The 23,920-nt window shown below is 42.3% G+C and overlaps 1 protein-coding gene across 20 annotated transcripts in view; it reads right to left on the bottom strand.

Moving 5' to 3' along the window:
• The window catches only part of TRPM3 (transient receptor potential cation channel subfamily M member 3), a 921,715-nt gene that overhangs the window by 54,440 nt on the left and 843,355 nt on the right, over positions 1-23,920 (bottom strand). For 14 of the 20 annotated variants that reach the window (XM_032290703.1, XM_032290714.1, XM_032290707.1 and 11 more), the window contains 3 exons: positions 19,196-19,324; positions 14,382-14,633; positions 6,901-7,075 (listed from right to left, as the gene is read on the bottom strand). In XM_032290703.1, coding sequence (XP_032146594.1) covers positions 6,901-7,075; positions 14,382-14,633; positions 19,196-19,324 — 556 coding nt within the window. Of the gene's footprint in view, positions 1-6,864; positions 7,076-14,381; positions 14,634-19,195; positions 19,325-23,920 lie in introns of all 20 variants that reach the window. The other 6 variants (XM_032290701.1, XM_032290713.1, XM_032290704.1 and 3 more) reach the window with 1 other exon arrangement.

The following is a 23,920-nucleotide window of genomic DNA, read 5'->3' as shown; positions in this document are numbered from 1 at the left end:
CTTACGGTAGCCTTGAACTCCTGACCTGAAATGATCCTCCTGCCTCAGTCTCCTGAAATGGATGAGCCACTGCACCTGGCCTCCTTTCTCTTATTTTTTTGAGTCCACTTCGCCATTTTCTTGCTTTAATTAAAATCCATCTTGCAGGAAGACACCTCTTGGTAACCTTTTCAAGTAGAAGTTGCACATTTTTCTACATTGTGGTTCCCAGAGGTAATGTCTGCATCTTTACTGATACTCTTTGCCTTTTCCAACCCACTGTTTTTCACTCTTGTGCAAAAAGCCCTTTCTTTTTGGAGTTTCAGGTCGTCCCGATCAAAGTCTTCCTGTTCATATTTCCTCCTGTCATTATTACTAACAACTTCAATATCTGTATTGATAAACACAGAAGAATCCAGCTTCAAGATACTTGACCTCAACTCTGGCATGTTCTAGACCCCATCCTCATAGCTACCCCTGGACTTTATCATTATTCTAAACTGCTTCACCTGTTAATTCTGAACACAAATTTACTATTCCTTGACCACAACATCATATCATTATAGCTTTCAGGATCTTTAGTCAATGCAATTGCTTCTCAGGCTAGAAATATAGTCCATTGATCATTCCTTTTTACTCTGGGGCTTTCACCAACCTTTTACCTTTACTTTCTTTTCCCTCCATCTTAGACCTCACAATGTATAACTTGAAGAACCTTTACAAGCATCTTAAATAATCCTAGTCCCTGTTACTGTCTGCCATGTGGGCACAGCAAAGCCTTAGCCCTGGATTAATCCAGCCATTTTTCTTTCCTGTAGTATATCTGGGGTGCAGAGTTTTGACAGGGAAAACACACAACCCATCTATGCAAATAGAGGCCCAGAGCAGTCCTGTGAAATGTACCAAGTCAGTGACATCTGCCATTTTCCTAGTGGTGATTATAAGACATCACTTTTCTCAGAGCTCTACTGCACTGTACTTTCTCTGCTGCTCCTGCCCCGCTTATATGTATACAGCACTTCTCTCCCTCTTTCCTAGTAAATGATTTGTCCTGCTGCTCATTTTCTCTTGCATCACTGTAACTGGTTTTTGCGCTCGCCACTGAAATAAAAATGCTCTGGCAAAGGTCGCCAGTAACTTCCTGAAGGGCTAACTGAATGGACTTCTGTAAATATTCACCTAGTTGGACTTTTCTCTTGCATTTGACGCTGTTGACCACTCAGTATTCCACTCTGGCCTTCTCTTCTCTGTCTACTTGTGCCGTCTGGTAAGCTCACCCATCATGGCGGTTATATCGTTGATCCCTGAATCTCTGTCTCCAGTCCAGCTCCTACTGAGCTCCAGAGTTCTGTGTGCAAAGTACCCTTCTTCATAGTTTTCCTGGAATGCCCATAAAAACCTCAAACTCAATTCAATCCCAATGGAAAAAATCCCCATACCCTCATAGTTCCTGTCCCAGATTCTCTATCTCAGTGAATGCCATCATCCTTCAGACTAAGCCAGAAATCTTGGCGTAATCTGCAGCCCCTCTGTTTTAAATTCTCATCCACTTTTCCCACTATCACCCTCTGTACCATCTGATTTCTTTCCAGGTTCTTTTGATTGTACCTTCCTAAAATCTCATCCTGCCTGTTTCCCCCATTCCAGCTACTGCTGCATTAGAAATTTCCCCTCACCTCTTACCTCCCACCTCAATCCCTCCTGCGGACTCTCCACAGTTTTGCTTGGGAGATCTGATTAAAACATACATCTTGATCATGGTACTATCCTGAGCATGGAGTGTGAGTCCTCCAGGATCTGTACCCTGTCTCTCTCCTCAGACCCTTCTGTCCTACTTCCTGTCTCTTGCTTCTTACTCTGCCATCAACTATACTAAACTATCCACTGCTCCTGGAACTTTTCATACTAATTTGCAGTTTGGAAAGCCATTTTTCTCTCCTTACACCTCCTGCTCTCATCTGCCTGAATCATCAGCTTATATTTCAGGGCTCAGCTCAGCCCTCCCTGTCTCTGCAAGGCCTCATCTCCCACCTGAGATAGAACCAACTACCTTCTTTGGCTCCACCTCTACACATGGATTGTCAATGTCAGTTTGCCTTTCCTTGATGGTAAGCTCCTTGAGGACAATGCCTCTGTCACATGCATCTCTGTGCTCTGGTTTCCAGTTCATAGGAGAAACAAAATAAATATTCATTGACTGAGGAAAGAATTCAAAGTGGAGTCTAACCTGTGAGAAAATGCTAATTAAATGTTATGACAATAGAACAAGTGTTGATCAAAACAGTGCCCAGAATTATCACGAAGGTCTGTCTGCAGATAGCTCTGTTATTTGTAAATCTATTAAGCCTCAGTTTGCATTAGTAAACAAGTCAGGTGGGTATTCTCTATAACGTGAGCTGACTTTCAGGGACAGAAAATGAGGATGGTGCCTCATGTTGGCTTGCTTCCTTAGCAATTTGTGAAAACAAACCCCAACAAAACAATTCTCCCTTTCCCAAAAGTTGGCACTGGCTCAAGTTTTTCTTTTCCAAAATACTTTCTTTGGTCAAGCAACACTCCCCACACTATAGCTGTGAGGCATTAGTGTGCTCTGAATCCATTAGAGAAGGTCAGTCCAGAATACTAAACAGATGCACAGCCCTGAGTCTTGAGAATTGGAGTTTCATGATTGCGATGCATAACAATAGCCATCTTCTTGGTTCATATTGCTCTAAGGTTCACCATAAGCAGGGGTACTTTAGAGACTGACTCATTGAGCTGTCCTGATTTCCACAAGGGAAGTGAGGAACAATTAATTTGAGGCAGAAAAATAATTCAGTGTGTTTTAGCTTTATATGCACACACATGACAAAAACAACACTGTATATTCAGTCAACATCACAGAGACAACATGGATACAAAAAAGCAAGGTTTTTTTTTTTTTATAGCAAACCTTTCTACTAAATATATACATACATAAAGCAAAAAGAAAACAGAAACCTTCCTACCCCAAACTACCTATTAATTTCAGATGAAAAAGCCCTAGGCAGTAGGAAAAAAAAATTACCCAGGCTTTAAGTAGATTGGATAATTTGGAGTGAATGGAAAGGGCTAGATATTAAGTTGTCATGGTAGAAAGTAAGTTTTGGACATTCTGCTTTCACATTACTATCTAAACTTGTAAAATCACTCAGAGAAGCAGAAAGGAGGACTAAATTTAGACCCTGACTTAATGCATTCAAGAGCATGATTCATTTTCCTCCTGCCCTGGTACAGCCTGGGGAATCTGAACATACAGCCGCCAACACATGGATGCCCTGTAAATAAATGGAAGTCGCATCCATTCAGGGGCTGGAGAAAGCCAGAGATCCCCCGTTTTCCCTGCCAAGAAAGGTGTACTTCTAGGCACCTCACACACCAGAATGCAGAACCAGATTTCTAAGCTGGCGAGAGTCCATCTAATTTTAGCTTCGCTCCAGCTTTGGCATGAAATGCTGCTGGGCTGGAAATGTATTCTGCTGCTCGTCTCCTCTAAGTGGCTTTTCCCCTTAAGTTCCAGCAGGATCCTGACCAGCTCTCAGAGGCCATGCCACATGGGTCACACTAATGAGACTGCCCGAAAGGGTGTCACATTTGGTAGCCATGCATTTAACAACCTGGAGCCCAAGTCATTTCACGGCAGCCCTTAGGTTGGATCTTGGAGAGCTAGGATTCTACATAGCAAACGCGTGAGGACAATTTTGGGCTATTTGAAAGAAACTAAACAAACCAGAAAGGAACCAACCACACAACAATACCAAGTTCCATTCCCATGAATTAAATCAGGGCGGTAGGCAAAGTTTCCAGGTAGGACAGACAGTCACTGTTCTTTCCCCAGGTTCCTTATCTTGTGCTTCCAATCATATTCTCTCACTATTCCCTGCTTCCAACACCAAAGCAAACATTTCAGCCTCCACAGAGGACTTAGGTTAAGGTGGAACTATCATTTGTGTTTAGTCCAACATGGCTTAGAGGTGAAAAGCACCTAAATTATTTTGTGACTTTACAGCGACTCCATCTTTTTCCTTTTGGTTTAGTTTTAAGCACATTTGGAAAGTAACCTTACAAGTTTCATTCTAGTATCTTAGGCTTTATTGAACTTATCGATCTTTGTTTTCTGTGTTTAGAACAAATAACAGAAAAAAAGGTGGAAGGCATATCAAAAATCTGTACTAAGGAAACATTGCCTCCCAGAAGTGAGGGCATCAAAGCTACCCTCTCTTCTGAGGGGTATGATTGACTCTCAAAACCCACCCTAAGGGCCCCATTGTACATCTATATACGTCTAACCCGATTAAGACAGAATGTTTTCCCAAACATGAAATGGGCTCAGCAATTCTGAAGTAAAAAAACAAAAAGAGTTAGCTATGGAGCACGCGCATTCCGTTAGAAATGAGTCACTCTGCGAAGGTGTGTTTGGATGAGTAGCACTTCAGAAGGCCCGCACGGGGTACATCCACAGGATGGGACTGGCAGACCCTGGGCAGGGTTGTGGGTCCAGGCGGATATGAGATCCGATCAGCCTGAAAACATGCTTCACAAACCAACCTGGGCACGACACAGAAAAGAGGCAAGACACCATAGGGCAGCGTAACAATTTGTACCTTTCTCAAACAGCTTGGTACTTGGGTCTCCAGGGCAGTTCTGAATGACGAGGTAGGGCAGTCATCCAAGCCTCATTGGGCCCATCCAGTGCCATAACATGAATATCAAATCATTTGGAAGACAGGGATGTTCAGTGACCTTAGCCAAATGTCATGACAGATTTGGGGGCAGCCTTCTATATCCATTTGAGAAAGGACAAATACTCACTAGCACTACACAGAAAACTGGCTGATTTAGCTTAGAACAGTGGCTACCATTGTAGCAATTTCAGAACATCAAAAAGGAAGGTAAGTGGTCGGGGAAGGGCATCATGAAGGCTGCATCTATCCAAGGCTGGGTCAGTTATACGTTGGGATTTAGAGTTGAAATTTATTCTCACACACATAGAGCTCCACAGATTTAATTAACAGTGTGGGAAATCTATTTTCATATTTCACTCACACAAAACACATCTTCTCTGTCTCCAGGGGGTTTTCGAGTTCTAAACTACAATCAGCCCTTCTTTTAAAATAACAATAATAAATCCTCTTATTCAGCCAGATGGTGGTGTTTGTTGCACTAGGCTGGGTTCATAGTACAACATCAATAAATGGCCACTTGTAGAGGGACAGACAGAATCCCATTTATAAAGCACACCTACACCTCCCTCCTTCTCCCATCCCCAAATGTGGCATTGTCAAAACACCCCTGGGGGCTTAATCTCATTTTGAAGCAGAAAGGAAAACTAAAAAAGGCAAAATAAGTGGAAAAACAATTTCTTGGGGGAAATAGCACATTTAATCTCTGAGTAGAATGATCATAGGTGGGTTTTTAAAAAGTGTTGTTTTGCCTTTAAGGACTGTTTGAAAGCAGGCTCTCAAAAGGATTTTCCCCAGTCCCTGGCAAGCTGTCTTGGTGAAGGCTGCACATTGTCAGCCAAAGGTATTACAACCAGGAGTTGGAGTTAAAATTCCTCCTCAGTGAGCTGGCTAAGTCTCATGAAACAAGTATTTGTTCCAATTAGGTGTTCCAAAAAGTCTTTCTTGCCTCAGATAACACATTTTGAGAAGGGAAGTGTATTTGTTCAGAATCCATCGTGGAAGAATAAATGACATACCGGTGTGTTCTGTTGCCAGGGCACACATCCTCTTCACGGGTCTGGAAGACTCACACTTTTAGGTGCCTTTTTCCTGTTTTCCTGGTCTCAGTCCTACCTGGGAAGGGCAGTGGGAGGGGGGATGCTAACTAGTCTCTGCTCCTGCTCTTAACAAGCTCTACTACCTGGTTATATAACCCTAATCCATGTCCACAGCCCAGGGCTCAGATGGCTGGCCTGTCAGCAAAAAATGTCTGAAAAATCTTAATGCAACAATGTTGGGGAGATGTTATTTCCAGAACTAAACTCCTCAGGGGAAATGAGAAATTGTTGCTCCTGGGATTCAACTCCTCCACACTGAAAGATGTTTCTTTAATGATGCTTTCTTCCCAAAAAATTTCCCAATGCCTGGTGTGTCCTGACATTTGGTCCAAATAAAATCCTGGAACAGACTCCCAGGATACAACTATCTTCAAACTCCATACAAAAGGAGTGTTTATTACAGAGAATCAGCATCTATTAGGGCATGAAAACTTGGGGGCCTGCTGGCGTTCACTCTCCACACTAAATCGCTTCATAATATAGATACTATTTTTTTTTTTTTTTTGGCATTAATAGCAAGCAACTCAGTTTATGACCTAAGGCATTTTCCATACTTCCAGGCAATGAATACTAGCTTCCTATGCGTCTCAATAGCACATAATTTAAGACAGTGGGAAAGAGAGTTGGAGAATAGTTTCCAGTGCAAGAAAAATACCATGCAGATGTTTGCCCTTACTCTTGAATTCTGATGGTGAAACTGAGCATTGTTTATTTGTTCTGAAGTCCAACTGAAGAAATTTATTTTCTAAAGGCTAGGGTAGAGGTGGGGAGTTAGTGACATAAAATATTACTGATACGAAAATATTCAACACATGGCCCTGGGATTTTGAATCATAAACTAATTTAGATCTTTTTAAGTGGTTCATTTTTTGATCAAATTTGGTTATACCAGATGTCGATTCGTGTCACAGAACATGACATAACTAAAGAAACACCCAAGAACTACTTTTCTAAAATTGTATATTCACCTTCTGTAATTTTGTTTTTCCTCCAAGATGGCTAAGAATCGGTCCTCTATCTTGAGCCATTTATTGAGAACAAACAAATGAACTTGGAAAAGACACACCCAAATTGAATTTAAATACCTGACTTTGGTGTATGAGAATCATAAACTTGCTTACGGTCTATCTGGTCCGCAAACACTTCCCCATAAATCATCCAATAGGGCATGTAGAAGATGTTCTTGGCCAGTTTCCATGATGGTTCCTCATTGGGAAAAAGAATGGCTTGCCTGGCGACCCCAAAGCTCATCAGCACCACCAGCATAATGATGACAAAGTACATCATGTCTATCATCTGGAAGGGTGAGGAAGCAGAGGGAGAAACAATAGAAAACCTATATGATTGAGTGTTCTTATAAATGCTGACAATGATGGGAACCTTTGGAGGAGGTCCGCTTTCTAGACTGCTGGTAAGGGATGTTTAGATAGGGAGTTGTGTCCAGATAAGAAGATGCTTGTTCTATTGAGGCCAGTGTCCACAGAATTCTATGAGTAAGTAACTCAAAAGACGTTTCAAAAAGTACACACACAAATGATGCCTCTTCATTTTTCATTGCTGTCTGTGGGACCAAGTCAAGGCTAGGCATGTGAGTCATAAATGGAAGCTTAGGCCTCTATGTGAATCCAGTACTAACTTTTTCTCTGCTCCTGGGGGAGGCAAGTGTCCTCTTTGAGACTCTTTCTTCTTAGAGAAATTGGAATTGGGATAGTTGAACTATTCCAAGAATGACTGCAATGCTGTAAATTTCCTTTCTAAGTTCTGAAAGACTAATGAATAATTAGAAAGCTAAAAAAAAAACCTGCTTATAAACAAAGCCAGGATAAACCAAATATCCGTTATATTCTGTCTTACCTTGTGGCCCCACCCCACTGCATGGTATTCTACTACCAACCAGTCTCTCAGAGAGGACTGCTGTTCATATACTTCTTCTGCAGGGCATCCCATTGGCTATGGAGGGTGTTTTCTTAGGCATTAGAATTGTGCACCATAATGACTCATACCCGTAACTGACATGTTTATAAAATCCTCCAGGCTGCTCTCTAATATAATGTTATTTCTTGTTCCTCTTTCTTCCTTGTTTCTTTCCATGATGTATGTTATTTGGGATCTGTTTCTTATATGCCAAATGACTTTCCTTTTATCACCCAAAATATTAAATAGATGAGGATGCAATAACTATTGATTTTTCCTAGCCAGAACCCATTACTTCCTCCTTCTATAGGCCATAAGGTAGGTGTGTTTTTCTGGCTAGGTTAAACATGATACTAGCCCCAGCAAGAGTGATAGAAGGCAGGCATATGACCAAGACAGGCCAACCAGAATCCTTTTTTTGGTTTTTTTTTTTTTTTTTTTTTTTTTTTTTTTGAGACGGAGTTTCACTCATGTTACCCAGGCTGGAGTGCAATGGCGCGATCTCGGCTCACCGCAACCTCCGCCTCCTGGGTTCAGGCAATTCTCCTGCCTCAGCCTCCTGAGTAGCTGGGACTACAGGCACGCACCACCATGCCCAGCTAATGTTTTGTATTTTTAGTAGAGACGGGGTTTCACCATGTTGACCAGGATAGTCTCGATCTCTTGACCTCGTGATCCACCCGCCTCGGCCTCCCAAAGTGCTGGGATTACAGGCTTGAGCCACCGTGCCCGGCCTTGTTTTGTTTTTAACTGAAGCTGGGAGAAAGAAATTCCTTGTGTCTCTGTAATAGGGTGAATTTAGAGCGTTTGAAACTCAGTCCCCCACCAGTGAAACTGATCAGAGTGAATGAAGCTGATTTGCAGGAGAAATAGAGCAAATCCTGACAGTGGTTGGATCTCTGCTTGCAGTAGCCCCTAAAGCCAGTTTCATTATGCCCTTCTATAAGTCAGTGTATCTCTTCTAGCCTTAAGGTAGTTGGAGATTGGTTTCTATTGCCTGCATCAAAACATCAAATACAAAGACTTTCTCTTAGATATCATGCTTCCTGAAGGGATGCCCATCCACAAAGAATACCTAATGCTACTTTTATCAATGATAATGAAGCCTTCAAATTAGTTTTATAATTTTATCTTTTATTATTTTATTACTATTATTTTTGAGACAGAGTCTTGCTCTGTCACCTAGGCTGGAGTGCAGTTGGTGTGATCTTGGTTCATTGCAATCTCTGCCTCCTGGGTTCATACAATTCTCTGCCTCAGTCTCCTGAGTAGCTGGGATTACAGGCGCCCACAACCATGTCCAGCTATTTTTTTTGGTATTTTTAGTAGAGAAGGAGTTTCACCATCTTGGCCAGGCTGGTATGGAACTCCTGACCTTGTGATCCACCCATCTCGGCCTCCCAAAGTGTTGGGATTACAGGCGTGAGTCACCGCTCTTGGCCATGATTTTATTTTAAAAGAGTGCATTCTATGGTGTCTGTTATTGAAATTCAAACATTATAGGTTTCCTTTTATGCTTTAGGATACTGGAGTCTAATCAAGTTTCAAGGCAACTTCAAACTTCATCTCACAAGTATTGCATGACTTCAAAACCAAACAGGAATATCTTAAAATTTGACATTCATTCGTATTTTTAAATTGTCTTTAAAGTTGTACGCTAGTTAGTTATTTCTGCTGTAGTTTAGTGGTCTCAGAACTCTTTAAAGTGAGAAAGCCAGCTGTGTTGAAACAGTTTTATAGGAAACATGTATCTGTTTTTCATCGTCTCTTTCTCTTATTTTGTAAAATTCTTTCATCATTTATTTACAAAAAGTTCTATCAATGAAAAAGCACACATGGGTCCTTCATGTTATGTTTATTTATATTGATTAAAAGATGGGTTGGGAGAGGAAGATTTGTGCTCATGAGATTTAGAGGCTAGTTTGACCCAAGAAAATTCAGCCAGTAAATATAGAAACCGTTCTAATTTAATTTCTCAGGGTTGTTTTTGTTCAGATTGATTGTGTTATCTATCCTAAGGGTCAAAACAATCAAAGGGAAGGAAAAATTCTTCCCAAACACTTAGCTTCATATATTTCAAAGAAGTCTTAACTTTCATACAAATACCAAAATCTGATAGAGTGGAGTGCAGACATAGAGCATTATTAAGGAGAACTGGGGCTGGCCACCTCTTTTAAAGCCAAATTGTCCAGTTGGTTCAATATTAAGGGAGCTGATCCTGTCCTATCTTTCTGTTGTGTTCTACAGAGAAGAGTGTGTGTGTGTGTGTGTGTGTGTGTGTATGTATGTATGTGTATATATATATCTAAAATACAGCATATATATATATATATATATATATGTATGTATGTATGTATACATACTATAGTGGTTAAACATGTACTTTGGTGTCAGAATACCTGGGTTTTCATCTTGACTTTCATAGTACAAACAGCTACATGGAAAAAAACCCACACAAAAAGAGTAAAAATAGTTACAAAAATAAAATAAAGTCTTTACTAAACATTTAAAAGAAAAGAGAAAGAAATAGAGCTAGGTGGCCTTGGGCAAGCTGCTTAATCTTGTTTTATTTGTAAAATAGGAATAAAAATAACACATTTATTTTGTAAAGATTAAATGAGATAACGTGAAACAATGTGGTAAGTTCTGCATAAATGGTAATGTGTTACTATTATTGCAGTTGGAAAGCAATCAGGCTGTGGAGTCAGATAGACAAATTTGAATCCTGTCATTGTCCCTTGCTTAGTCTCTCAATTGTTTGTTCAATTATTAAACACAGATACGAAAACCTATTTCCTGTGGGGCTGGGGGTATGATGATGACAAGTCTGACATGGTATCTGGCACACAGCAAATGATAGCTATTATTATTGTTTTGTTCTGTGTTATATAAGTGAGCTTAGTGCTAGGCTTAGAGAATTCCATTGAGAGGTGGAATATGACGGAAAGGGGTCAGGATTTTGTTAAGTGATCCTGGGTATGTGCGCTTTCCATGCTGTGAGGTGTCTGGTGCACTTGTTTATTATATTATGGAAAGATCCAATTTCAAAATGGACTCCTAATGATTGTGTATCCAGGAATCTCATCAGCTGTCTGTCCCTAGACCACAGGGCAGGGACTTAATTGGCTGTTTTGTGCTGAATGGGGACGCCCTAATGTTGAGAGGCTTTCAGTATAACACATCTGGGCACATTTTGTTAAATTCCAGCCTGGTAGTCCACCTGGCTCGCTGATAAATTCTATAGGCATATTTAATCTACCTTCTGGATCAGTGCCTCAGTTATTGAACTGATTATCTTAAAACCCCCTTGAAAGAGAAACAAAGTCTTCAAATATACTCATTTTCTACTTATTCTTGACTGATAAATGAAGTCATTCAGAAGTTAAAAGGTAGAGAAAATGCAGTACATTCCTCTTGCATATTCCTTAGTAAGGTTTCATTCTAGTCAAAACTGGGATAATTATGCCATTACTAAGATGATAGACGTGGATTTTAAAATAATCTTGATGCATTGGCGTGACTTTAGTTATTTCAAGTATATAAATGCTACCCAGGCTTTAAAGGGTAATATATTTAGTTAGGTTGGGTCTTTTCAGATTTTATATGTTGAAATAAAATAAGGTAACAATCAGAAAAACAACCAATCTGATTATGTAATCACAGAATGCAGTAATTCTCACCAGAGGCCAATTTCCTTTTTTTTTTTTTTTTTGAGACGGAGTTTCACTCTTGTTACCCAGGCTGGAGTGCAATGGCGCGATCTCGGCTCACCGCAACCTCCGCCTCCTGGGTTCAGGCAATTCTCCTGCCTCAGCCTCCTGAGTAGCTGGGATTACAGGCACGCACCACCATGCCCAGCTGATTTTTTGTATTTTTAGTAGAGACGGGGTTTCACCATGTTGACCAGGATGGTCTCGATCTCTTGACCTCGTGATCCACCCGCCTCGGCCTCCCAAAGTGCTGGGATTACAGGCTTAAGCCACCGCGCCCGGCTTCAGAGGCCAATTTCATTCCCTGGGGGACACGTGGAGATGTTTGGAGACTTTTTTGTAGTTGTAACTGCGTGTGTGTGCGCACCTGTGCATGTTACTGACATCCACCAGGTAGAGGCCAGGGATACTGCTAAATATCCTTTGGTACACAGGACAGCTTCCTAAAATAAGGAATTATCTAGCCCACAACATCAGCAGTGTCAAGGTTGAGAAAATGTGGCCTAATTTTATAGCTATTATAGTTCTTTGTTTTCACTGGGTCCACTTGAAAATACATTTGAGAATCTCACGAAAGCTTGTCCCCTCTGTCCAGAAAATTCACACACCCACACATTTTTATATATAAATTGCAGAGAGGGTCCACAGATTCTACCTCCTAAGCCCTCTCCATAGACTCTAAATCTAGACTCTCTGCTTTTAGACAGGAATTTTCACCAGAATCTCAAATTCATTGTTAAAGTGCAAAGAAGATGATATAATAGAGTAAGATACACGTTTTTTTCCTAGTCCAAAAAATCCCCAATTGAACTGGGGTTCCTTTTTGGGTAAGTAACTCAAGCTCATGAATTCAAGTTATTATTATTATTTTTTTGTATCTAGAATGAGTTTGGTGATATTTGCCCTAAACAATGCTGGTGTTATAAATACCATTTGTACAGAAGGGTTAGGAATACAGCATAATAATCATGCTCACCAATTTTTCCTTTTTTTCATTGTATTTAAAACATGTCATTTGAACAAAATAACAGATAAAATTTGACAGCTATCAGCTGTGAGACAGACATAGCTGGTCCTTTAGTACGTATTATTTCTAATCATTACAACAATAACCCTATAAGATATGCATTTATTATACATCACTACTTTAGAAATGAGTAAACTGAGTCTCAAAGGGGTTTAAATAAATTGCTCAATGTGTCATACCCAATTCATTTTGAATTCAAATTTGTTCTCTGTTTGCATGGGTTTGTCAGTACTTTTGTAGGAAAGGTTGTGGTTATTTAAGATTCATTTCAGTAGAGATACACACATACATAGACAGGGCTGTCTTATAAATATTCAATTTAAAGAACATCAGCCAAGCATGATGGTTCATGCCTGTAATCCCAGCAATTTGAGAGGTCAAAGTGTGTGAATCACTTGAGGTCAGGAGTTTGAGGCCAGCCTGGCCAACCTAGTGAAACCCTGTCTCTAATAAAAACAAAAATTTAGTCAGCTGTGATGGCAGGCGCCTGTAGTCCCAGCTGCTTGGGAGGCTGAGGCAGGAGAATTCCTAGAATTAGGGAGGTGGAGGTTGCACCACTGCACTCCACCCTGGGTGATGGAGTGAAACACTGTCTCAAAAAATAAAGAACATCTATTGACTAATTATTGGTTTCAATGGCTGATACAATGGAAATGAAGTGAAAGATATTAGCAAAGAGGTTTTTCTTTTTTTGAGAAAAAATACCTTACTGCTGTCTTGAACTCTGGGCTCAGGTGATCCTCCCACCTTGGCTCCCAGGTAGCTGGGATCATAGGCTCATGTCACCACACCCTGCTAATTTTTCATTACTTTTTGTAGCATTAGGGTCTCACTGTGTTGCCCAAGGTGGTCTCAAACTCCTGGGCTCAAGTGATCTGCCTGCATTGGCCTCCCAAAGTGCTGGGATTATAGGCATGAGCCGCTATGTCTGACCAGCAAGGAGGCTCTTCAGTAAGAGGTGTTGGTCATGGTAGGATGGATGTATTTAACTTTTCCACATCTATTTCGTGAAAGTAAAGTTGGGGATACACTTAAAAAACTGGGAGAGCTGATTTAAAGTACTGCTTTCTGGCTTCAGGCTCTGATTCTTCCTCGAGTGAGTTTTGGGAGGGAGCTCATTTACTGATGCGCTCCTAGATTCACACCGATGCTGTCCTCCTAGGGTTCAGTCTCTATGGACAAAGTGTGGAAACTGGTGTGTGGTCAAGGACTACTGGAACAAATCCTCGGCCATTTGTAGGGAAGCACATTAGCTTGCTACTTGTGATTCTTTCTTCAAGAGTATGACAAGTGGGAGCATAATTCTGGAACTTAGTTCTTGACAGACATCACTTTCCAGTAGTGTAACGAACACATGATGCATGATAGAACTTAATGTTCAACCCAACCCAATTCAACTCTATGTTTTTCTTCCCTTTGTGTAGGGTAAGGCATTTTTTTCTAGAACTTTATTTAAAAACACAGGATCTTTAAAAAAAATCTGTTAAAAATTTGTACTGGAGACCCATTCCTCCTCAGATATTCAGCTAAAATGTAGCCTCCATCTGCTTTTTCTGATCTATATTATCTTTTCTATGGTTCTGTTGTACTTTAGACACATCTCTATTACAGCATTTTTCAAACAGTATGGTAATTACCCCACCTTCCCATCAATTTTAATCTCATGGAAAGAACATCTTTGTACACCCAACTCCTAGGCCAGTACCCAGCACAAAATAGATGATGTTTATAAATTTTTCAGTAAATGCATGAGCGACTGATACATTCTCCAGTTTTGTCTATAGATGTGATCGAACCCTCAAACCTTCAAAAGAAATTTATAAAATAAAACACCTCTAGGGCCATCTCATTTAGACTTTGATAGCAGGCCAAAATGTATTATTTCCCTCTATCTGTTATCACCACTCCTTCTCTGAAAACTTACAGCATGGAATCAAAAGATCCTACTTACCATTTTTCCAATCATCATTACATATGGGCCCAAATACTTGTTCACGCCAAAGATGTCTAGGAGACGGATGTACCAGTAAATGATGTTCACGCAGTAGATGACCCTCCCATCACTCCTGAAGGGCTGGTCTTGGAGACGAAGGATCATTCCGACAGAGAACAGAAGGATGGCAATGAGGTCCGTGACGTTCCAGTACTCCTGCAGCCACACCTTCACTTTCTGCAGCAACTTCCCTGGTTCTGACATCAGAATCTATAAGGCAGGAAGGAGAGCAGGGTTAGGTCTGGTTTCTATCTGTTTTTTCAGCCCAGTTGGGAAGTGCTTGGTCTGTTGGCTGATAGTAGTAGCTTGCTTTGTCTACCTATATCTCTACTTAAATACTTGCATGCTATAAAAGTCCAATTGAGCTAAGCTTAGGCAATTATTCTTCTGCAGTATTTCAGAGGCAGATATAAGCAATAATTTTGATTCCCTGGGTGGCTGTAAAATTCTAACAGACACACAAGAGTTTTGCTATAAAATTATTCAATCCCAGTATGCCACACACCTCTGAAGTCTTCCTTCATCTCTGTAAACAGTGCCAACATACCGAGTTCCTCAGGCTGCTCACTTGGGAAGACTCCTCCATTTTTCTCTTTCACATCCCACACCCTCTGCACCAAGTCCTATCACCTCTGTTTCTAAATGCAACCTAGCCAACTACTCACCACCTCCACTGCTGCCGCCCTATTCTAAGCCCCATCACATCTCGCAGGTTGCAGCAGCCCTCTAACTGGTATCCCCACCATCGTCATTGCCCACCTACCCTCAACCCCTTCTCTGAGCAGTACGAGGAATGATGTTCAAAAACCTGGATCTTTAAAGATTTGTCTGGTGATTACCAGGTTTTAAGAATAGGTTAAAAACTCATCAAGCTGTACCCTTATGAGTTAACTTAGTTATAAATTATACCTCAATTGGGAGATTTATGAGACAAATCAACAACAATGGAAACCAAGCAAATTATTACAATGGTATACTTAAGCTTTCTGATGGCTTCCGTTACAAATAGTGAAAAATCCAAACTCTTTATGGTGGCCTCATTTCTTTCACATCCCATCATATTCTCCCTTATTCTCTACCCTGTAGCCATACTGGCCAGCTCTTAAGCATAACAAGTTTATTCGATATTCAGGATGCTTGTACTTATTCCTTCTGTTCAGCACTTTCTTCTCCCAGATCTTTATTTGGCTCCTCTTCGTCGTCAAGGTCTCCAATCAAATGTCCCCTTTTTAGGAAGGCCTTTCTTGACTACTTTAGCTGCAGCAGCCTTCATGTCCCCAAGTCACTCTCCAGTACCCTATTTAATTTTTTGAAGTTTTCATCACTGTATGAAATCACCTTCTATATGCTTGTATATGTATGTGTGTATGAGTATGTGTGTCTGTCTACCTACCCCCTATCATCTATTCATCCATCCATTCTTTTCTTTTTCCTAGACAAACTCTGAGGGCAGACCCTTTGTACCCCAGGCCTGTTACATATTTGTCAATGGACTCACTATCTCGTAGGCACTAACAGCAATTTTCCAGTCCATTGCATATCCTAAGTCCTTCATAGGACTCTTGCCTTAACTTAAACCTAGAAGGGCTACCATGCATGGGTCTATGAAATGCACAGCTGGACAGCAGGAGTTGCACCCATCCTGCACCACAGACCACCCCAGGACATGAGAAGCCAGGGAACCCCACTTAGTGAAGCTGTGCACCAGGGCCACCTTCCTCAATGGCTCGTGTTTACCCCTGAGGATTCCATCACTTCAAACCATGACCAGCCCCTTTCCCCACCTCAGAACCTCTCAGAGGAGAGGAGAGAAAGGACTGGAGGCAGGTCTATCTCCAGCTATTTGTGTGAATCCTCATGTCCACTATGATGGTTTACCTTAATCTGAAATAGTAAGGAATACAGGTTTTAGGAAGCCAGGGCTAGGGCTTGGAAGGCTGAGCAGGGTACCAGGACCTACCTGCTAGTCCTATTTTTTATAGGCGGTGTCCTGCCCTAAGCTCTAGCCCAAGGGATCTAAACTTTAGTGCAAATCAGAGTCAACTGGAGGGCTGGGTAAAAGTTTTTGCTTCAGTAGTCCAGGGGTGAGGTGGGGAATTTACATTTCTAACAAGTTCCCAGCTCCTGCTGGTGGCCACAGTTTGAGAACTGCTGTCCTTACTCATCAGCAGTCTCTACAGCTGCTCTTGTCCTCTCACTCCCTGGCTGCATCTTAACAGAGCAAAAAACCGTGTATGTAGCTGGGAAAAGGGGGTTGATGGGCAATGCCTTGAGCTTTTCCAACCCTTTGCTCACACTTTCCTAAAACTGTTAAACACAGAGGTTTTTAATGTAATTTTTAAATAGTGAAGCTTTTTTTTTAATTTTGTAAAGTCCCAACATTAAAAAAACAGAGCAGAACAGTCTGGGGTGAAGCAGAAATGGAGTCCCCCTGCCTCCTCCACCTCTCAAACCAGCCTTCAGGCACCTGTCTTCGAACCCTGAAAGCCTCAGGAGTATCATGGGGGGTCAGAAACAGCAGTGAGTCTAGAGGTGGATCTGTCAGGTTTCATACTCGGTTGTCCGTTCTAGCTGTGGAATACGGGGAAAGTTCTTAATTCCTGAGTCTCAGTTCCCAGACCTGTAAGTGGGATATTCTCACAGTCATGCCGTCGACCTCACAGAATTGTGGGGAGGAGGATCCAGATGAGATAACGTCTACCCACGCACGCTGTAAACAGTGCCATGCTATTAAGGGATTACCAGGGCTTGCTTTGGTGACTCCAGGCAGAAGTATGTGGGGTTGGGAATGGGGGCATCATGGGAAACCACAAAGCCTTCCTTGTGTATCCCTGGGAAGGCACCAAAGCATGCAAACTTTTCCATGTTCCCAGGATCTTGCGTCTGAGCCCTGGAGGTCCTGCGTGCTGACTGAGGAGGCAGGAAGGCCGTGGTCTGTGGGGTCCTCACCCATTGGTCGTCAGGCACCTCTTGGGTGAGTTCCGGGCAGGACATGGGGGTTGGGGTACGTCACTGGGCCGCAGAGGAAAAGGTCAGACTCGGAGGTGGTCACCGCCTCACTCCCCACAGGAAGCGGGGACTCTTTGGTTGACCCCTTCCTGACCCCAGCTTCCAAAGCCCTGCCCTCCCTGCTATTCTCTGCCTCCTCAGGACAAATGGATATCCAGGCCTGGAGGCTCCTGGCAGCCTGCCCGTTTGGCAGCCTCTGCCAGAACAGTCCGTGGAGTACAGGCTGCTCCCTGTCTTCTCCCTGGAGAGACTCCAATCTCCCTGCTCGAGTCCTTCCCTTTTCTGCTTATCATGGGGAAGGAATATGCGTCTAGGCGTTAAATCGCGCGGGCGCCAGCTGGTACAGCACAGCCACGGGGCCTCAGTTCTCAGAGAGCTGCACAAAGACCAAAGCAAATTTATTACTGTTTTTCAGTTTGCAAATGGGAAATCCACAACATAGGTCAAGAAGAAAAGGCACCATGAATGGGAGGACAGAAGTGTAGACAACTAGCTGGAACAAGGCAAAGCATTCCTTTTTTTTTTTTTTTTTTTTTTGTTTGAAAAAAGATCCAGGCTCTTGTCAAATGGGACTGGCATACCCACTCCTAAGTTCTCAGGATGGGGAGATGCTAATTGGAGTTAAAATATCCCCCAAATAGTTTAAAAACCCAAGAGAAGGGCTTAAAATAGAGATAAGACATTTTTTATGACTTCCATACAACTGCATCTAACAGATACTGCAACTTTTCTCTGGAAGAGAACATTCTACATCTGAAACCTTGCCTTTTAACCTGTGTTTGTTTGTATTAAAGGCAAAAGTGAAGGTGTGGATTTGTAGGAGTCCTTTTTTCCTATGGTACCCAGTATTTTCTGTCACCCACTGTCGTACAGCAGTTAGGGTTGTTCCTGAGCTCTTAAAGGCACAGTGGACTTGACTGGGAGCATTTCCTCCAGAAAGGGCCTGTCTTGCCTACCATCATTTCGGGAAAAATGCAGAGAAATCGGCACTGCCTCCTAAGCCTGCCTTCCCTAAGGGTTGTCCCTGGTGGAACAGGCGCTCATGGTGAGCATTGAGCGGGGCTGCAGAGCCCTCTTGTGGACTTTTGCTTGATCACAGTCTTTTTAGCAGCTCGGAATCTGATGGACCCCTGGGTTACCTCTGATTTCCAATAAACCATTTAGAGGTGGCATTTTTGAAGGCTCCCTTTAGGCCATAGGAATGGGGGGAGAAAAGAGGCCCACAACCTGAAGGACCTGCGTTCAGTTCACCTTGGTGGTCCCTACGGCTGCTGGAGTGTGTGGTGCCCAGCAGGTGCGAGTGGAACGTTGAGAAGAAAAAAACCAGAGAATGAGGCAAATGAATGAGTGAAAGCAGAGTTCCTCCTAGAGCACCGGAAACACATCCGGAGACAGGGATTCACAGGCTGTGTCCAAAGACACCCAGAGTAAGGGGTTGAAAGGGGAGTTAAAAGTGGCAACATCTAGAAAGTCATGTTTTTAGGGATGAATAAAGACAGGTGTAAATGGCCTCAAAAACAATTGGAGGCCTTCTGGGACAAAAGCCACGTTAGCAGAGGACCAAATCCTAAGCACTCGGAGAGACACCCATATCAGGACCACCCTGTGAAGCCTCCCCAGGCTGGACAAGGAGCAAAGCAGCAGCTGTGGTAGCCTTAGAGAAAAGTTTCCAGCTTAATGTGCATTTCAGGCAACTTCCTGCCCCCTCCGTCCACAGATAACCACTGCCCTTCTCTTATGTTTTCTTTTATGAAAGCTGTTACCTCTCTCATCTTTTCTATTCCCAGGGTGAAAATATAGGAGATGACGATCCATTCCTGGGTGGACGGCCAGCGTTCCATCTTCACTAACACGATATAGTTGAAAAGCATCAGGTATCCAATATACGCCAGCTGTAAGGAAATACAATACGGTGCTCTGGCTGTTCGGGCCCAGGAGCCCCAGCAGCAGCCCAGGCCACCGCACAGCAGCACAGAACAAGGTCAGCAAGCAGGACACAGAATTTATGACAAAATGAACTTGAAGGTGCTAAACTACCAAAAGCATTAGAAAAGATTGTAATACTTGGAATAATAGAATATGCAATCTTTCTTTTAACCCGTACATGTGTTGCTGGGGCCCTGGTGCTTTGTTTGAATCTATGTGTCACGATGCATCATTTCGTCTTGCAGTTACCCATTTTTGTGTGTGTTTTCTCTTCGCTAAAAAGGGAACCTTGGCTGTCAGTGGCTGCTCTTGCTCATGCGTGGACCTTAGGTTCTTAAACTAGGACAGCACAGTGGATTTTTGCCTCATGAATGCCAGGCAGAATAAGCGTCCGTGAGAAGAAAAGGAAGCAGAAGACGCAGGTAACACCTGTAAACTGGTCAAACCAATATAAAAATAGCCCAGGCTTCAAGTGCTTGTCTTGTCAGTGCCCTGGGAGGGTTTTACCATTTTCATTTTACCGCCTTCCTGCCTTACCCAAGTTAAAATAGTCCTTCCTGGTATTTGCTGCATTGAAACAAAACAAGAGAAGACAACACAATTTATAGAAGGGAAAGGGTCTGTGTGGTCTTTTGTGGACTGCAGTGGGGTTTAATCCCCAAAAGGCTCTGGCTCCTTGGGGTTGGATCCTGATGTGACTGGCTGGATTGCTGATGTCTGGGAGAACTCCCCAGGGTTTGGTGACTGTTCCTGGAGGATTCAGTTGTGTCAAGGTGAGTGAAATGCAGGGAAACTGGTGAGGCTCTTGCATAAGGGGCTGAGAAGCCGTGAGAAAAAATTCACCCTAAAGGCAATGGCAGATTAGCTGGGCCTTCTTCAGGCAATGCCTCAAGTCGAGTGAGGCAGTTACTGGCCTTAGGAACCAAGGGGGAGTTTATTAAAATCTGCTGCACTCTTCAGAGTGGTGTAGCAGATAACAGGACACAGTGTGGGTCAAAGGACTGAGGCCTTGAGGGGTCTGCAGGTACTGTGTGACTTTGGAGCTGGGAAGGCTGCTTAGAAGGTAGAGGAAGCTGCAGCCTCGCTGGGGAATGTGCTGCTTTCTCCCTCCCTCTCTACCTCCCACTTTCTTTTCCTAATAAAAGGATTCTCTTATTTTTTGAGACAGGGTCTCGCTCCCCCGACCCAGGCTGGAGTGCAGTGGCATCGTCATCTCAGCTCAGTGTAGCATGGACCTCCTGAGCTCAGGTGATTCTCCTAATTCAGCCTCTTGGGTAGCTGGGATGACAGGCACGTGTCACTATGCCCCGCTAGTTTTTGTGTTTTTGGTAGAGACGGAATCTCACTTTGTTGGCCAGGCTGGTCTCAAACTCCTGGTCTCAAGAGATCCTCCCACCTGGGCCTCCCAAAGTGCTGAGATTACAGGCATGAGCCACTATACCCAGCTGAATGGATTCTTGGTTTTTGTGGTTTTTTTTCGGAGACTGAGTCTTGCTCTATTGCCCAGGCTGGAGTGCAGTGGTGTGATCTGATGTCACTGCAAACCTCTGCGTCACCCTCCCTAGTAGCTGCAATTACAGACACCTGCCACCATGCCTGGCTAATTTTTGCATTTTTAGTAGAGACGGGGTTTCACTATGGTGGCCAGGCTGGTCTTGAACTCCTGACCTCAGTGAGCCACCTGCCTTGGCCTCCCAAAGTGCTGAGATTATAGGTGTGAGCCGCCACACTTGGCCTAAATAGATTCTGAGACTCCATCATGCTGCACATTTGCAGACACAACTGTTGCACAAAAGTTCCTTATATCTTAAAGGGTGAACTATGTCAGAGTTAAATGAGATGGCTTATGAGAGGTGGGCAGGTACGCTCAGTCCCTACCTGCATGGTTTGTACTGACCTACCCTCACCCCCCAGGGGCCTATCATTTCAACCTATGCCTAGGTCCTACTCCTCCCCATCTTCAGGAATCATGAAAAGTTCTCAGGGAAGAGTTTACTTAAAATTGTGTAGGATGCTGTTTAAAAATCGGTTCAAAATGGAACTTGGTTCATATGGTTTCCGTTTACCATAATACACTGGCATTAATTCTGTAGTCCTGTGAGTACAGACTGCAAAAAAAACAAAAAAAGGACTTCAGTGGTTAAAACTCTAAAATATACTCTCAGCCTCCTTCTGACTTGAAGTCCTCCTCTTAGTTGGGTCAAATTCCATCACTTGTACGTGAAATGAATATTGTTAACTGCCCTGGTTTCATCATTTTACCCACTTCATTGGAAAACCTTCCAAAGCATTATCTTCTCTTGTCACATGCAGGCCCAGTGACACACACAGTCTTCCAGAACCTCTGCATTGTAGTATTTAAAAGTAACTCCTTGAAACTGCATCTGTCCTCTGAATACAGGTCTAATGTATTTAGTGGAAGGAAGGTAGGCATAGGTATCAGTGAAGCTTGGATTTAAATCCCAGCTCACATACTTCCTAGATGTATCATCGTTTGTAAGGCTAACCTTCCTGGGCCTCCATTCTGGAGAATGGGATCACTTCCACTTTCCCTACAGTGCCTTTGTAATGACTGGGGATCTGTATGTCTGTCTGTCTGTGTCTCCCAACACACTGTAGAGGCCCAATAAATACTGGCTAATAACCACCTGTTTTTTTCCAAGATGGTGGTGTTGTGTTGTTCTTTTTGTCTCCTCTTCCCTTAGTCCTTACTTCCCTTTGATTTCCAATTAACTATGCACACATCTCTTTTTTTTTTCCTTCTTTAAAAAATTGCCCTCATTATTGGTTATGCTTGCTCGATTTTCATAGTTTTTAGCATCACAGTTACTCTATAGGGAACTTTTTCCATAGTCAAGCTATAACATAGTATTTTGGGACAACTCTCAAAATATAGACTTCTGAAAATAGGGTCTTATGTTTAGATAGCACAACGGAGAACTGGCTGCTGTCTTGGAAGCAGCCTATCTCAGAACTCATGCAGCCTTGCCGTAGATTATCTTGATATGACGGGCTTTGTGTATGTGTGTGTATATATGTATTCTGTAAGCTTTAACAACCTGGATGTAGAATGTCCAGGCTTTTGAACAGAATTATAACCTATGAGTCTTATTTAAGTCAGTGGGAAAACTAAGAATTTGCATTTTGTTAACATATATTCTGTAGGAAGTTTAACGTGGTTTTTTTCCAGTTCTGTGAAGAAAGTCAATGGTAACTTGATGGTGATAGCATTGAATCTATAAATTACTTTGGGCTGCACAGAATTGGAAAAAAACACCTTAAACTTCATATAGAGCCGAAAAAAGAAAAAAAGCCAATGTAGACATGACAGATGCAAGCCCAAAAACAAAGCTGAAGTTATCACACTACCTGACTTCAAACTATACTACATGGCTATAGTAATCAAAACAGCATGGTACTGGTACCAAAACAGAGACACAGAACAGAGGCCTCAGAAGTAACACCACACTTCTACAACCATCTGATCTTTGATAAACGTGACAACAACAAGCAATGGGGGAAGGATTCCCTATTTAACAAATGGTGTTGGGAAAACTGGCTAGCCATATGCAGAAAGCTGAAACTGGATCCCTTCCTTACACCTTCTACAAAAATTAACTCCAGATGGATTAAAGATTTAAACATAACACCCAACACCATAAAAACCCTAGAAGAAAACCTAGGCAATACCATTCAGGGCATACGCATGGGCAAAGACTTCATGACTAAAACACCAAAAGCAATGGTTACAAAAGCCAAAATAGACAAACGGGATCTAATTCAACTTAAGAGCTTCTGCACAGCAAAAGAAACTATCATTAGAGTCAACTGGCAACCAACAGAATGGGAGAAAATTTTTGCAATCTACCCACCTGACAAAGGGCTAATATCCAGAATCTACAGAGAACTTAAATTTACAAGAAAAAAACAACCCCATCAAAAAGCAGGCGAAGGATATGAACAGACACTTCTCAAAAGAAGACATTTACATATCCACAAACATATGAAAAAAAGCTCAACACTGGTCATTAGAGAAATGCAAATCAATACCATACCACACTGAGATACCATCTCACACCAGTTAGAATGGCGATCATTAAAAAATCAGGAGACAGATGCTGGAGAGGATGTGGAGAAACAGGAACACTTTTACACGTTGGTGGGAGTGTAAAATAGTTCAACCATTGTAGAAGACAGTGTGGCAATTTCTCAAGGATCTAGAAGTAGGAATTCCATTTGACCCAGCAATCCCATTTCTGGGTATATACCCAAAGGATTATAAATCATTCTATTATAAAGACATATGCACACATATGTTTATTTCAGCACTGTTCAAAATAGCAAAGATTTGGAACCAACCCAAATGCCCATTAATGATAGAGTAGATTAAGAAAATGTGGCATATATACACAATGGAATACTATGCAGCCATAAAAAAAGGATGAGTTCATGTCCTTTGCAGGGACATGGATAAAGCTGGAAACCATCATTCTCAGCAAACTGACCCAAAAACACAAAACCAAGCACCGCATGTTCTCACTCATAAGTGGGTGTTGAACAAT

This window comes from Sapajus apella, unplaced genomic scaffold, assembly GCF_009761245.1.
Source record: "Sapajus apella isolate SASKATOON/1434 unplaced genomic scaffold, GSC_monkey_1.0 scaffold24, whole genome shotgun sequence".
Taxonomy (NCBI): domain Eukaryota; kingdom Metazoa; phylum Chordata; class Mammalia; order Primates; family Cebidae; genus Sapajus; species Sapajus apella.
The sequence above is the reverse complement of the archived record's forward strand: the minus strand, read 5'-3'. Positions and strand labels throughout refer to the sequence as shown.